The 14,558-nt window shown below is 45.6% G+C and overlaps 1 protein-coding gene across 5 annotated transcripts in view; it reads left to right on the top strand.

Annotated features, from left to right (window-relative positions):
• The window catches only part of LOC120995760 (cohesin subunit SA-2-like), a 113,954-nt gene that overhangs the window by 22,937 nt on the left and 76,459 nt on the right, over positions 1-14,558 (top strand). For all 5 annotated transcript variants that reach the window (XR_005777663.1, XM_040425166.1, XM_040425169.1 and 2 more), the window contains exons 6-9: positions 803-879; positions 5,195-5,266; positions 5,484-5,688; positions 6,347-6,498. Coding sequence is in view for 4 of the 5 variants with exons in the window: in XM_040425166.1 (XP_040281100.1) it covers positions 803-879; positions 5,195-5,266; positions 5,484-5,688; positions 6,347-6,498 (506 nt within the window). In the remaining variant the exon portion in view is untranslated. The remainder of the gene's footprint in view (positions 1-802; positions 880-5,194; positions 5,267-5,483; positions 5,689-6,346; positions 6,499-14,558) is intronic.

Genomic DNA, 14,558 nt, shown 5'->3' on the forward strand with positions numbered 1-14,558 from the left:
GTCAGCAAAGTAAGCAATATGGACAATCACAATACATTAGTAAGTGTCTTGCATTAACTTTCTCTACATGATAAATGCCATTTGCTGTAGTGACAACCCCTTTAAGTTTATTTCCACAAACCCAGAAAATACCTTTAAAGGGAACCTTTCTCATTGAGCATGGTGTTTCAGCTGCAGGCAGCATGGTATACAGAAGGAGCAGCTGAGCAGATCCAGGTATCGTTTTACAGGAAAAGATTCAGAAAAACTTAGAATTTATTTATTTATATTGCTGCAAAATCTTGGCTTTTAAGTCAAGGAGGCGGTCCTATCACCTCTAAATTCTGCGTCCATAAGTGTCATGTGTCTTTGCTGATTTTAGTGTTTCTAATTACTGTATTTTAGTTAAGATGCATTATGTATTTGGATCCTTGTACTGTATTTTTAAATTTGAAAATGCAATAGCAGTATTTCTAACTCCTGTTATTTATACTTGATATCTAATATGACCTACTCACCCCATAGTCGTTTAAGTGGGCAGACATGGCATTTTGCGCTGTTAAACATACATACTTTTGCAAGTTGGCCTGTGGAATGTGTTATTTAGGAGTTTCCCCCACACAGATATACTATACGCTAAAAGAATGTGTGAGTTCTTAAGGCTCATGTTGCAGAAATTAGATTGGTTTTACTGAACACATTGTAAGTTACTATGTCCTAGGACGCCTTCACCTGAAATTTCAGGCATATACTCAGTATACATTGTTAAATATATACATTTGTCTTGAATATCCAAAAAAGTCTTTTGTCTTTATTCACACAGGGGTAGTGACAGCGGAGCTGTTTCAGAATCCAGTGAACAAAAACATAATGCAGAAACTGACTGAAGAGTTTGATAAGGTAAAAAACAAATTGTCACATGAAGTTTCCTCTTCTGTCATGCTGTTATATCCATTTCTGGCAAAGCCTGGCAGACACCAGCAGGACTGCCTGTCATTATGGATGATATTGTCACGCCCGTGTGTGGGAGGGAGACACCACACTGGACGAAGAAGGAGAGGGAACAAGGAACAAGGCCTGAAAGCTAGGGAAGAAAGAAGGACACCTCCTAGTCAAATCCCTAGTCACAGTCCTAACTGGCTATCAGTATGAACAGATCCCAAAGGTAGGTGAGTTCATATGCAGGAGTACCTAGAGTCCTTACTCACCCTATAAGACCCTGGCGATGGTGACAGGACTGAGACTACCTGTTTTTCCAGAAAGGAAGGACGACAAGGAGTCTCCCTCAGGCCTACAGCAAAGGGCAGGGGAAAAACAACACACAGATAAATCAAAACAAAATGCAAAAGGGAAAGGAAACACTTAACTTTCCAGTAGCTATGGCATCAACAGGAACTCAGCCGAGAACCAAACACCAGCAGACCACAGATACCACTGAAGCTATGAACCCCACAGCATTGTGGGAGAAGCAATTATAAATAAGGAAAGTTAAATGACCACAATAACAACACCTGGAGGTTAGAGGTGTAGCCAGTATCAGAAACAACACAGACGTCCATTGATCCACAAGGAAACCTGTCAGATCAAAGCACGTGTTGCCAGTCTCACAGATCTTCTGTCACCCACTGTCGCGAGGATGCCCGTGACAGGTATAGATAAAGCTGGCCATATGGTGGAGGTTTTTTGAATGACTTGTCTTTCATAGTTGGTTGCTGAAGGTTATTTTTCTTATCACCACGGAGCCATAAGTTAAAAGCTATATACATCTTTGGGGGCATTTTTTTATGATTACATTTTACTCATTTTGGGATACATTTTTTCATTTGGTCTTTATTAAAGATGTTCATCTGTTTCTGACAGCTGTATAAATGATGATGACGTCCTGATGATTATGGGCGCCATCATCTTTATATCTTCTTCACACCTTGGTCCCCTGAAGAATCAACAACAACAACAGAAACTGTGGGAAATGCGTAGGCACGATTTTCAAGTGTATGAAGTGCCTTATTAAGGCTTTTACAGGTGACAGTACCACCATTGATTTTTGCTATTTACATATAGTGACAGGTGTCAAATAATATGAATTTTGATATGGCGATTGTATCTGTTAGCTAAAATCTTTTCTGATGATTTATCTATTTAGTTTATTAACAAATACACGGGGTTTTCATATTATTGTATTATTTTGTATTTATTTGAATAAAAGTTATATTTTAGAGGGTAGTTAATACAGTGATTTTGTTTTTGATCTCTCTGTTGTATATCGAGCGTGGTCTGTGATAGTTGTTTCTGAGATACAGGGTTAAAAATCAGTCTGTTTACAGGCAGTCAATTTCGGTTTTCTTTCCGTGATTTGAGGGCTCATGTGTAGTTCTTATCTCTGATCTCCTGACCTCATAAACACTTATTTAAAGGGGTTATCCAGCTATGGATAATGATAACCTATCCTCAAGACAGTTCATCATTATCACATCGCTTCAGCCAGCTCCCGGCATCTCTCCAAGCACAGTGATATATATAGTACAGCCATTTTGCTTGGTATTGCAGCTCAGCTCATTCACTCCTATGGGGCTGAGCTGCAACTACAGTCGTGGCCAAAAGTTTTGAGAATGACACAAATATTAGTTTTCACAAAGTTTGCTGCTAAACTGCTTTTAGATATTTGTTTCCGTTGTTTCTGTGACGTAGTGAAATATAATTACATGCACTTCATACGTTTCAAAGGCTTTTATCGACAATTACATGACATTTATGCAAAGAGTCAGTATTTGCAGTGTTGGCCCTTCTTTTTCAGGACCTCTGCAATTCGACTGGGCATGCTCTCAATCAACTTCTGGGCCAATTCCTGACTGATAGCAACCCATTCTTTCATAATCACTTCTTGGAGTTTGTCAGAATTAGTGGGTCTTTGTTTGTCCACCCGCCTCTTGAGGATTGACCACGTTCTCAATGGGATTGAGATCTGGGGAGTTTCCAGGCCATGGACCCAAAATGTCAACGTTTTGGTCACCGAGCCACTTAGTTATCACTTTTGCCTTATGGCACGGTGCTCCATCGTGCTGGAAAATGCATTGTTCTTCACCAAACTGTTGTTGGATTGTTGGAAGAAGTTGCTGTTGGAGGGTGTTTTGGTACCATTCTTTATTCATGGCTGTGTTTTTGGGCAAAATTGTGAGTGAGCCCACTCCCTTGGATGAGAATGGTCTCAGGATGCTTTACTGTTGGCATGACACAGGACTGATGGTAGCGCTCACCTTTTCTTCTCCGGACAAGCCTTTTTCCAGATGCCCTAAACAATCGGAAAGAGGCTTCATCGGAGAATATGACTTTGCCCCAGTCCTCAGCAGTCCATTCACCATACTTTCTGCAGAAGATCAATCTGTCCCTGATGTTTTTTTTGGAGAGAAGTGGCTTCTTTGCTGCCCTTCTTGACACCAGGCCATCTTCCAAAAGTCTTCGCCTCACTGTGCGTGCAGATGCGCTCACACCTGCCTGCTGCCATTCCTGAGCAAGCTCTGCACTGGTGGCACTCCGATTCCGCAGCTGAATCCTCTTTAGGAGACGATCCTGGCACTTGCTGGACTTTCTTGGACGCCCTGAAGCCTTCTTAACAAGAATTGAACCTCTTTCCTTGAAGTTCTTGATGATCCTATAAATTGTTGATTGAGGTGCAATCTTAGTAGCCACAATATCCTTGCCCGTGAAGCCATTTTTATGCAACGCAATGATGGCTGAACGCGTTTTTTTGCAGGTCACCATGGTTAACAATAGAAGAACAATGATTTCAAGCATGACCCTCCTTTTAACATGTCAAGTCTGCCATTTTAACCCAATCAGCCTGACATAATGATCTCAGGCCTTGTGCTCGTCAACATTCTCATCTGAGTTAACAAGACGATTACTGAAATGATCTCAGCAGGTCCTTTAATGACAGCAATGAAATGCAGTGGAAAGGTTTTTTTGGGATTAAGTTAATTTTCATGGCAAAGAAGGACTATGCAATTCATCTGATCACTCTTCATAACATTCTGGAGTATATGCAAATTGCTATTATAAAAACTCAAGCAGCAACTTTTCCAATTTCCAATATTTATGTAATTCTCAAAACTTTTGGCCACGACTGTAGACCATGTGACTAATGTACGGGTGAGGTCACATGGCCTAGGTAGAGGCTGCAACGGTCACAGCGCCGATCTCTTCTAACAGCTTATCATGGGACTCCCGCCAATCTGATGTTGATGACCTATCCTGAGGATAGGTTATCAATATCAATTAATGGATATCTCCTGTAAGCCATATTCTTATCAGTTTGATAATAATTAAGCTATAGGGAGTGCTTATGAGGTCAGGAGATCAGAGATAGGAGCTACAAATGAGCCTCAGGCTTCTAAGAAAACAGAAAATGACAGCCTGCAGCCACACTGATTTTTAAAGGCTGAAAATTTTTAATAATGACCCATTGGAAAAAAAATGATTAAAAGGCAATCATAAAAAATTGCCCTGGTGTCCATAGCCTTTAAAACGATAAATCAGCAATCAGTCTCTGCCATGATCTGTGGCCTGGTCTGAACTTTTGTTGATGAGATACAGATCTGTCATTTGGCTTGAATGACTTTTTTAAGATTTGGGGGGTACTATCTCTGTTTCGGGAGAGAGCGCCTTTATTGGCGTGGGGAGACTTATAGGCCATACATGCTCCTCTGGAATTCAGGAAAGAATGGGATGCAAATAAGCTCCTAAGCTCTGATGGCTGCCTTACATCTGTTGACTTTTTCAATGAAGGTTCCTGACAACGACTGATTCTATAGATACATGCCTTCGGTTGGCATCTGTTCACGCTTGTCATGCTTTCATGCTGCCATGAAAAGGTGCCAGCAGTCAGGTAAAAAAAATGGTTTAAATCTGCTGTTTCGTCTGCTCTAGTGTACGGCCAGCTTATAGGGGTTTTCCCATCTCAGGCAATTAGGGCATATCGCTAGGATGTGCCCCTATTGTTTGATAGAGATGGGACCTGCACCTATCTCATAACCGCAGCTGGCAAAGTGAAGGGTGGGTGCACCGTGCATGCGCAGCTGCCCTCCATTCATTTCTATGGGCCTGCTGAAAATAGCCGAGTGACCCTCTCTGGGTATTCGACTTCTTCATAGGTTAAATGCAGAATTGTATCTGTTCTAGATTGTTTTATTATGAAGCTCACATTGTTTGATCTTCTTAGGAAACTGGCCTTCAGTTCAAGAAGTTCATGGCGTATCCTTGGATTCTAACCATCACCTGGCCAGTCAATCTGGTAAGATACTCGATATGCCACAAAATAGAGGCAGAATTGCTGGTCTTTAGGTTTTATTGGATGTGTGTATACGTGTGCCCAGGGAAACTAGTTAGTACCTATTTTTTATCCTTGCCATTCACTTTTTCTTTTTTTGAGGGGGGGGGGGGGGTCCTAAATTACAGATAAAATAGAAACATAACAGTTCCTCTTATATCGGATTAATACTCTTTTACAGGACACAGAAGATTACCCTCTAATCAGGCCAGGAACATACTGGAAAAAGTTTAGGTCAAACTTTTGTGAGTTCACATCTGTGCTGGTTCAGCAGTGTCAGTACAGTGTCATATATGATGGTTATCTGCTGAATACCATTGTTTCTCTGCTTCTGGGACTGTCTGAGTCCTGTGTTAGAGCCTTCCGACACACCAGTACATTATCTGGTAGGTATATAATGTGCAGCTTTTTGTGAACCTAATATCAAAGATGAAAAACCAAAGTAGTTGTATTGAATTATAAAGTGATTCACCACCAGAAAAATGGCCAAGACCTCAACCAAGATGCAAGCTCGTTGTCAAATAACACCCTTTGTATTATCAGAATCGTAAACCAGTACTGTATGTTACTGGTTGTCCGCTTTCTGTATAAAAAAACGGCTTCATTGCTTCAAGGCTTACCTTATCTCATACAAAGAAACGACACCTGTGCCCATGTAAAGAAGCTGCAGTGTCCATAGCTTTCCAAGATAGTGATAGTGGCTGTGTCCTCTACTGCACAGGCGCTGCAAACCTTCAAGGCAGGTGCAGATGCTTTCAGCACCTGCGCTGTAGAGGACACAACTACCAGAATGCAGCGGCTGGTTGACATCACTACCCATGGGCACCGGGGGCTTTCCTGTTTGACCTAAAGCACCCCTCCATGTGACCTAAAGTAAGCCTTGGAGTGTCGTAGCGGTTTCTCATGCCATTGCACATCAGTTTATGGCATTTCTGAAATTCCTGTGGAAATGGTGCACCCCCTTTTATTTATTTCTGAACACTGTTGTCAGTGTATATCTATTATCTATTATCTATTTGAATCACTTTTCTCTATCTACACTAGCTGTAAAGTTGCTCACTGCACTTATAAGAGTCATTCTAAACCTGGATATCAATATAGACAACTCTGACAGATTGTATGAGGTAGAGAAAAAACGAGCCGATCTCCAAAGGATAAATCTGAGGCTTGAGCAACTGGACAAAAGGAGGAAAAAGGTATGAAATCCTCCATTCTGTAAGTTTTAAGGAGCTTAAAGGGGTTGTCTCAGAATGTCAACAGAATAGATGATTAGTGTATGATCAATGGGGGTCTGATTAGTGTATGATCAATGGGGGTCTGATTAGTGTATGATCAATGGGGGTCTGATTAGTTTTATGATCAATGAGGGTCTGACCGCTCAGACCCCCACAATCATGAGTGCTGTACATGGCTATCTTCGGCAAGCTTAACCAAACAGGTTGACAGAGGACCCCACATTGTCACTTTTCCCTGCAGTCAGACCCCACTGAACAGACACTTACCACCTATCCTGTGGATGCTCCAGTGGTGAATACTACATTTAGAAACGCCAATCACTTATTGAGTCACTTCGATAAGTGAAAAATTCTCCTTTATGGTTGATGAGTGAGCTGCAGTTGTTGCAGAGTGCAAATTGCAGATCACTCAGTAACCATATACAGGGAGTGCAGAATTATTAGGCAAGTTGTATTTTTGAGGATTAATTTTATTATTGAACAACAACCATGTTCTCAATGAACCCAAAAAACTCATTAATATCAAAGCTGAATATTTTTGGAAGTAGTTTTTAGTTTGTTTTTAGTTTTAGCTATTTTAGGGGGATATCTGTGTGTGCAGGTGACTATTACTGTGCATAATTATTAGGCAACTTAACAAAAAACAAATATATACCCATTTCAATTATTTATTTTTACCAGTGAAACCAATATAACATCTCAACATTCACAAATATACATTTCTGACATTCAAAAACAAAACAAAAACAAATCAGTGACACATATAGCCACCTTTCTTTGCAAGGACACTCAAAAGCCTGCCATCCATGGATTCTGTCAGTGTTTTGATCTGTTCACCATCAACATTGCGTGCAGCAGCAACCACAGCCTCCCAGACACTGTTCAGAGAGGTGTACTGTTTTCCCTCCTTGTAAATCTCACATTTGATGATGGACCACAGGTTCTCAATGGGGTTCAGATCAGGTGAACAAGGAGGCCATGTCATTAGATTTTCTTCTTTTATACCCTTTCTTGCCAGCCACGCTGTGGAGTACTTGGACGCGTGTGATGGAGCATTGTCCTGCATGAAAATCATGTTTTTCTTGAAGGATGCAGACTTCTTCCTGTACCACTGCTTGAAGAAGGTGTCTTCCAGAAACTGGCAGTAGGACTGGGAGTTGAGCTTGACTCCATCCTCAACCCGAAAAGGCCCCACAAGCTCATCTTTGATGATACCAGCCCAAACCAGTACTCCACCTCCACCTTGCTGGCGTCTGAGTCGGACTGGAGCTCTCTGCCCTTTACCAATCCAGCCACGGGCCCATCCATCTGGCCCATCAAGACTCACTCTCATTTCATCAGTCCATAAAACCTTAGGAAAATCAGTCTTGAGATATTTCTTGGCCCAGTCTTGACGTTTCAGCTTGTGTGTCTTGTTCAGTGGTGGTCGTCTTTCAGCCTTTCTTACCTTGGCCATGTCTCTGAGTATTGCACACCTTGTGCTTTTGGGCACTCCAGTGATGTTGCAGCTCTGAAATATGGCCAAACTGGTGTCAAGTGGCATCTTGGCAGCTGCGCGCTTGACTTTTCTCAGTTCATGGGCAGTTATTTTGCGAATTGGTTTTTCCACACGCTTCTTGCGACCCTGTTGACTATTTTGAATGAAACGCTTGATTGTTCGATGATCACGCTTCAGAAGCTTTGCAATTTTAAGAGTGCTGCATCCCTCTGCAAGATATCTCACTATTTTTGACTTTTCTGAGCCTGTCAAGTCCTTCTTTTGACCCATTTTGCCAAAGGAAAGGAAGTTGCCTAATAATTATGCACACCTAATATAGGGTGTTGATGTCATTAGACCACACCCCTTCTCATTACAGAGATGCACATCACCTAATATGCTTAATTGGTAGTAGGCTTTCGAGCCTATACAGCTTGGAGTAAGACAACATGCATAAAGAGGATGATGTGGTCAAAATACTCATTTGCCTAATAATTCTGCACGCAGTGTATATCACCATCCTCAGCATTTGAGAGCAGTGTATTCAAATAGTACATCAGGAATAGTGAATAATGAGACTGATATAAGTCTGGGCGGCCACTGGATGTCAGCGTGACCTTGTATAAGACACTGGTGCGGTGCACATTGAGTGTATGACTACAGTTGCCATATTGTATAAATTAACCAGTAATAATACTGTGTATAATGAGACGGATGGACACTAGGTATGAGGTGTGATTTTATATGGCCAACTGTGCTATATATTGAATGCTGTGATATGTATACCCATGCTGTGGTATACATTGAATAAATGGGTGTAGACATTGCTGTTGTACGGACCAACCTCAGAACAGAGGGATACGGCCATCATTATTGTGCATATGTGTTTTTCTGGTAGTTTTTAAATTCTAGATTAATAAACATAATGTCATTGTTAGATAAAGGGGATTTTTTCACTTATCGCCATAACTTGCATAAGTGGTGTTTTTCAGTTTTCATTCTGGGACAACCCATTTAACGACATAATACACTATGGCATGTTCTTTTTTGAGAGGCATTCTCTTGTAGATGCTATCGTTGAAAAAGTAGTTCCGAACACCTTCCTTCAGTCTTTAAACCACTGATGATCTGACACAGAGGTGTTATTAGGCAGGGCCTGTGATAACCTCTTTTATTTCCATGAAAATAGTGTCTTCGTAGTTTTAGATGAAACTCGTATAGGCAAATTGGCAAATCATACGAATGTCGGATTGAAATGGAAAGAACTACTGTGTGTGTGTATATATATATATATATATATATATATACACTGCTCAAAAAAATAAAGGGAACACAAAAATAACACATCCTAGATCTGAGTTAATTAAATATTCTTCTGAAATACTTTGTTCTTTACATAGTTGAATGTGCTGACAACAAAATCACACAAAAATAAAAAAATGGAAATCAAATTTTTTAACCCATGGAGGTCTGGATTTGGAGTCACACTCAAAATTAAAGTGGAAAAACACACTACAGGCTGATCCAACTTTGATGTAATGTCCTTAAAACAAGTCAAAATGAGGCTCAGTAGTGTGTGTGGCCTCCACGTGCCTGTATGACCTCCCTACAACGCCTGTGCATGCTCCTGATGAGGTGGCGGACTGTCTCCTAAAGGATCTCCTCCCAGACCTGGACTAAAGCATCTGCCAACTCCTGGACAGTCTGTGGTGCAACGTGACGTTGGTGGATAGAGCGAGACATGATGTCCCAGATGTGCTCAATTGGATTCAGGTCTGGGGAATGGGCGGGCCAGTCCATAGCATCAATGCCTTCGTCTTGCAGGAACTGCTGACACACTCCAGTCAATCTTGGTGTTCTCTGGCAAATGCCAAACGTCCTGCATGGTGTTGGGCTGTAAGTACAACACCCACCTGTGGACTTCAGGCCCTCATATCACCCTCATGGAGTCTGTTTCTGACCGTTTGAGCAGACACATGCACATTTGTGGCCTGCTGGAGGTCATTTTAGAGGGCTCTGGCAGTGCTCCTCCTGTTTTTCCTTGCACAAAGGCGGAGGTAGCGGTCCTGCTGCTGGGTTGTTGCCCTCCTACGGCCTCCTCCACGTCTCCTGATGTACTGGCCTGTCTCCTGGTAGCGCCTCCATGCTCTGGACACTATGCTGACAGACACAGCAAACCTTCTTGCCACCTTGATTTCACAGAAGTGTGATTGACTTGGAGTTACATTGTGTTGTTTAAGTGTTCCCTTTATTTTTTTGAGCAGTGTATATATAGTCCAGAAAAATGAACGGCACTCCAATAGGTTATTTGAAAATAACTCCTTTAATCACCCGTGCGGGTGATTAAAGAAGTTATTTTCATATAACCTATTGGAGTGCCGTTCATTTTTCTGGACTATAATTGGGGTAAGAAGCCTATTCCCTTAAGGACGTGCACCTAGACTTGCCTATTAGCCAGTGCTGCCATTTTTTGTTGATATATATATATATATATATATATATATATATATATATAAACCCAGAGTTAGGGTCCATTCACACGTCCGTATGAATGGCTCTGCATCCGTTCTGCAATTTTGCGGAACGGGTGTGGACCCATTAATTTCAATGGGGCCGCAAAAGATGCATCTGTAGTTCCGTTCTGCGGCCCCACAAAAAAGATAGTGCATGTCCTATTCTTGTCCGCAGCCATGAACAAGAAAAGGCATTTCTATCACAGGGTCGGCCATGTGCGGTCCGCAAAATTCGGAACGCACATGGCCGGTGTCCATGTTTCTCGTTCATTCCATTGGGGGACACAGACCATGGGTATAGCTTAGAGATATTACTAGGAGGGACACTATGCAAAAAAAGAAGCTCCTCCTCCTCGGGCTATACCCCCAGGCACCTCCAGGAGAACTTCAGTCTTTGCTTAGTGTCCGTTCAAGGAGGTTGACATTTATTCTTCTCCTGTTTGTTATTTTTTTCTGGTTTCAGATGGGGACGCAGGTCAGCATTGCGCTTTCCTGGCCCCTGTGGAGGGTCTGCCACGGTCTTCTGAAGGTTCCTGGCTACCTCCCATTCCCCCACAGAAGAAAAGTGGATCCAGGCTCGACATGTTAGCTCTGGCATCCCACCAGCTGCTGGGACACCTGCTGCCTACCCTCCACCAGAGCACTGCTCTCCTTGATTGGAGTCAGACGTCTGAAGAGGTGAATCCCTGCTGGTCTGGACATCGAGGGAGCATGCTGTGCAGATAAGTATTGCCTGCTTCAATCTCCCTCCTTTCCCCCCCCCTCCCCCCACCCCTTCATGTCGTCTGTCTGGCGCTCTGTGACCTGAGGTGAGCTAGAGAAGGACCGGCTGGGGGCATTTTTTCCCGTTGGGAGGGGGCCCTTCTGGGGAGGGCTGGTGATTCCACTGATACCTGCCTGCAGCTCAGACTATGGCCGCACCGGCGGCAATCTTGGCACTGAAGGAGTGTATTTTATCTTATGGCCGCTGCGCTCTCTGCAGCTCCCGCCGGCCTGCTCCTCCCGATATTAACCCCCGCTGCGCCGTTTCTGGCGAAGGGGTGTATTTGAAGTGCGCGCGCGCGCGCGCGCTTATTTCGCGCGCTTATTTCGCGCCGCAATGACGCGTCCAAGGGGGCGGAGCCTCGGCGTCCAGCTCTGTCTCTCCCTACGCCGGAGACTCTGCTGGATTGCGGCCGTGCAGCTCCTCAGTTCTCGGTGACCGGAGACTTCTGCTGTTGCCTGGGTGGTAGGAATTGCAGCAACCTGGTAGGAAATCTTTTTTGGAATACCATCATGCCTAAACCTGGGGCCCCTAAGCCTTCCAAGGCTTCCTCTCAGGCTCCACTGGAGTCATGTAAAATATGCCTTAGGCCTTTTTCTGTCACTGGTTCCTGTGACTCATGCCCTGCTCCCGGACAGGATCAGCCTCCTTCTCTTGCTCAGCCCGGTCCTCCCTCTGCCCCTGCGGATCCAGCGGTACCCGCCTGGGCCTCCGCCATGTCTAATGCGGCAGCTGATCTGGCCTTAGTTGCCAAGGCAGCCATGTCCTTCATGGAGCGCATGGCGGCTACTACTCCAGTGGCATCCACCACTCCATCCCCTCTCAGCGACTCTCACAGAGGGCGTCTGACTTCTAAAAGGCAGCGTGAGCGGCAGCATTCCTCCTCGGATGACTCCGCTTCTCCCCCTCGCCTTGAGGCATGCCCGGTTGACTCTCCCCCTCGCAGGGAGCGCAAATCCGATGGGGAATTGTCCGGATCGGACGAAGTCACGGAGCGGGAACCCCTGCCTAAGCTTTCCACCATGGTAACCGAGTTGGTGGCAGCTGTCCGTGACACTTTTAATATACAAGGGGATTCTCCTCCCTCCACTAGTCGGGAGTTCTCCCTTTTTCCACCCAAGAAACAGGAGTCCGCCGTGTTCCCTATTCACGAGGAATTCACTGCGGTCCTATCAAAAGCTTGGGATCGACCTAATCAAAAATTTTCGGCCACCAAGCGTATGGATACGCTTTATCCTTTTCCAGCTGACACAGTGGAAAAGTGGACTTCTTCCCCTAAGGTAGATCCTCCGGTGGCCAGGTTAGCCAAGAACACGGCCCTTCCCGTCCTAGACGGTTCCTCTCTGCAGGATGCGGTGGACAGACGTTTGGATTCACTTTCCAAGTCCATCTTCTCGCTGGCGGGCGCTTCCCTGCGACCGGCCTTTGCGTCGGCTTGGGTCGCCAGAGCCCTTACAACGTGGTTGCAGCGCCACCACCAGGATCTGTCAGAGCAGGACGCCTCTGCAGATACTCTGGATTTTATCATCCAGATGTCTCAAGCGTCTAAATATCTCTGTGAGGCTTCAATGGACATCGGCTCCCTCTTTGCCCGTATTTCGGCCCTCTCTGTCATTCAGCGCAGGGAGGTCTGGCTGAAGGTGTGGGATGCTGATGCCTCATCCAAGCGATCCCTCGCTAACCTTCCCTTTGAAGGGTCCAGGCTCTTTGGGGCTCAACTAGATGAATTCATTTCTGCCGCAACAGGGGGCAAGAGCACTCATCTACCCCAGCCCAGGACCAAGCGTCCCTTTCGGTCTCGGCCTTCAGGTTTCCGGGGCCAGTCCTTTCGTCGCTTCTCCACTGCCAGGACGCCGTCATCCTCATCGGCAGGGGGGTCCCAGGACTCCCGCAAGAAGCCTTTCTTCAAGCCCCAGCCTTCTTGGCGGCCTCGGGCGCAGTCAGCCCGTCCTCCTGCTCCCAAGCAACCCTCCGCATGAAGGGGTGCCCCCACCCCTCGTGGTGGGGGGCCGTCTGCTCTCCTTTCAACAGGTCTGGAGGGCTCACGTTCAGGACGCCTGGGCTCTGGAAGTGGTGACGTCCGGCTACAAGTTGGAGTTCGCGTCCAGCCCGCCGGAACGTTTTTTCCCTTCTCGCGTTCCGGGGGATCCAGCCAGGGCCTCGGACCTCTTTTTTGCGGTCTCCTCTCTTCTGGACCGTGGTGTCATTTCCCCCGTTCCCCCAGAAGAGCAAGGGACAGGTTTTTACTCAAACCTGTTCGTTGTTCCAAAGAAAGAGGGGTCAGTACGTCCAATCTTGGATCTAAAACTTCTCAACAAGTTTCTACGGGTGCGGAAGTTTCGCATGGAGTCCCTTCGCTCCGTTATTGCTTCTCTGAGTCCAGGAGAATTTCTCGCGTCTGTGGACATTCAAGACGCCTACTTGCACGTCCCTATTGCAGAGTCCCACCATCGCTTTCTGCGCTTTGCCATAGGGGGGCGTCATTACCAGTTCGTCGCCCTACCTTTTGGGTTGGCAACCGCCCCTCGAGTTTTTACGAAGATTCTGGCGCCTCTCATGGCGCTTCTTCGCACCAGGGGCATCTCTTTGTTTCCATACCTAGACGACATCTTGATAAAAGCTCCGTCTTTTCCACAGGCCGAGGACAGCATCCGAATCACGGTTCAATCCCTGGAACGGTTCGGATGGCTGATCAATCTCCCCAAGTCCTCTCTGCACCCCTCCCAGAGACTTTCGTTCCTGGGGATGATCTTGGACACCTCGATTTCTCGGGTGTTTCTTCCAGATTCCAAGGCTTCCCAGATTCGTCTGGCAATGGTGCTCCTTCTACGCTCTCCACGTCCCACCATTCGGGAGTGCATGCGGGTGCTGGGCCTTATGGTCTCCTCTTTCGAGGCGATTCCGTACGCCCAATTTCACACTCGTCCGCTACAACAGATGATCCTTGCCCTCTGGAACAAGAACCCTCGGGGTCTAGACACTCCTGTTCGTCTGTCCCGGCAAGTTCGAGCGTCTCTCCCTTGGTGGCAGTCTCCCCTGAACCTATCGTCAGGAAAGTCCTTCCTTCCGTTCTCCTGGACGATAGTCACCACCGACGCCAGCCTCATCGGTTGGGGAGGTGTTCTCCGGAACCTCACAGTTCAGGGTGTCTGGTCGACGGAGGAATCCCGTCTCCCGATAAACGTTTTGGAATTGAGGGCGATTTTCCACTCCCTCTCCCATTGGACTCCTCTCCTGGCGACTCGCCCGGTGCGGGTTCAGTCGGACA

Source organism: Bufo bufo, chromosome 3 (genome assembly GCF_905171765.1).
Source record: "Bufo bufo chromosome 3, aBufBuf1.1, whole genome shotgun sequence".
Classification (NCBI taxonomy): domain Eukaryota; kingdom Metazoa; phylum Chordata; class Amphibia; order Anura; family Bufonidae; genus Bufo; species Bufo bufo.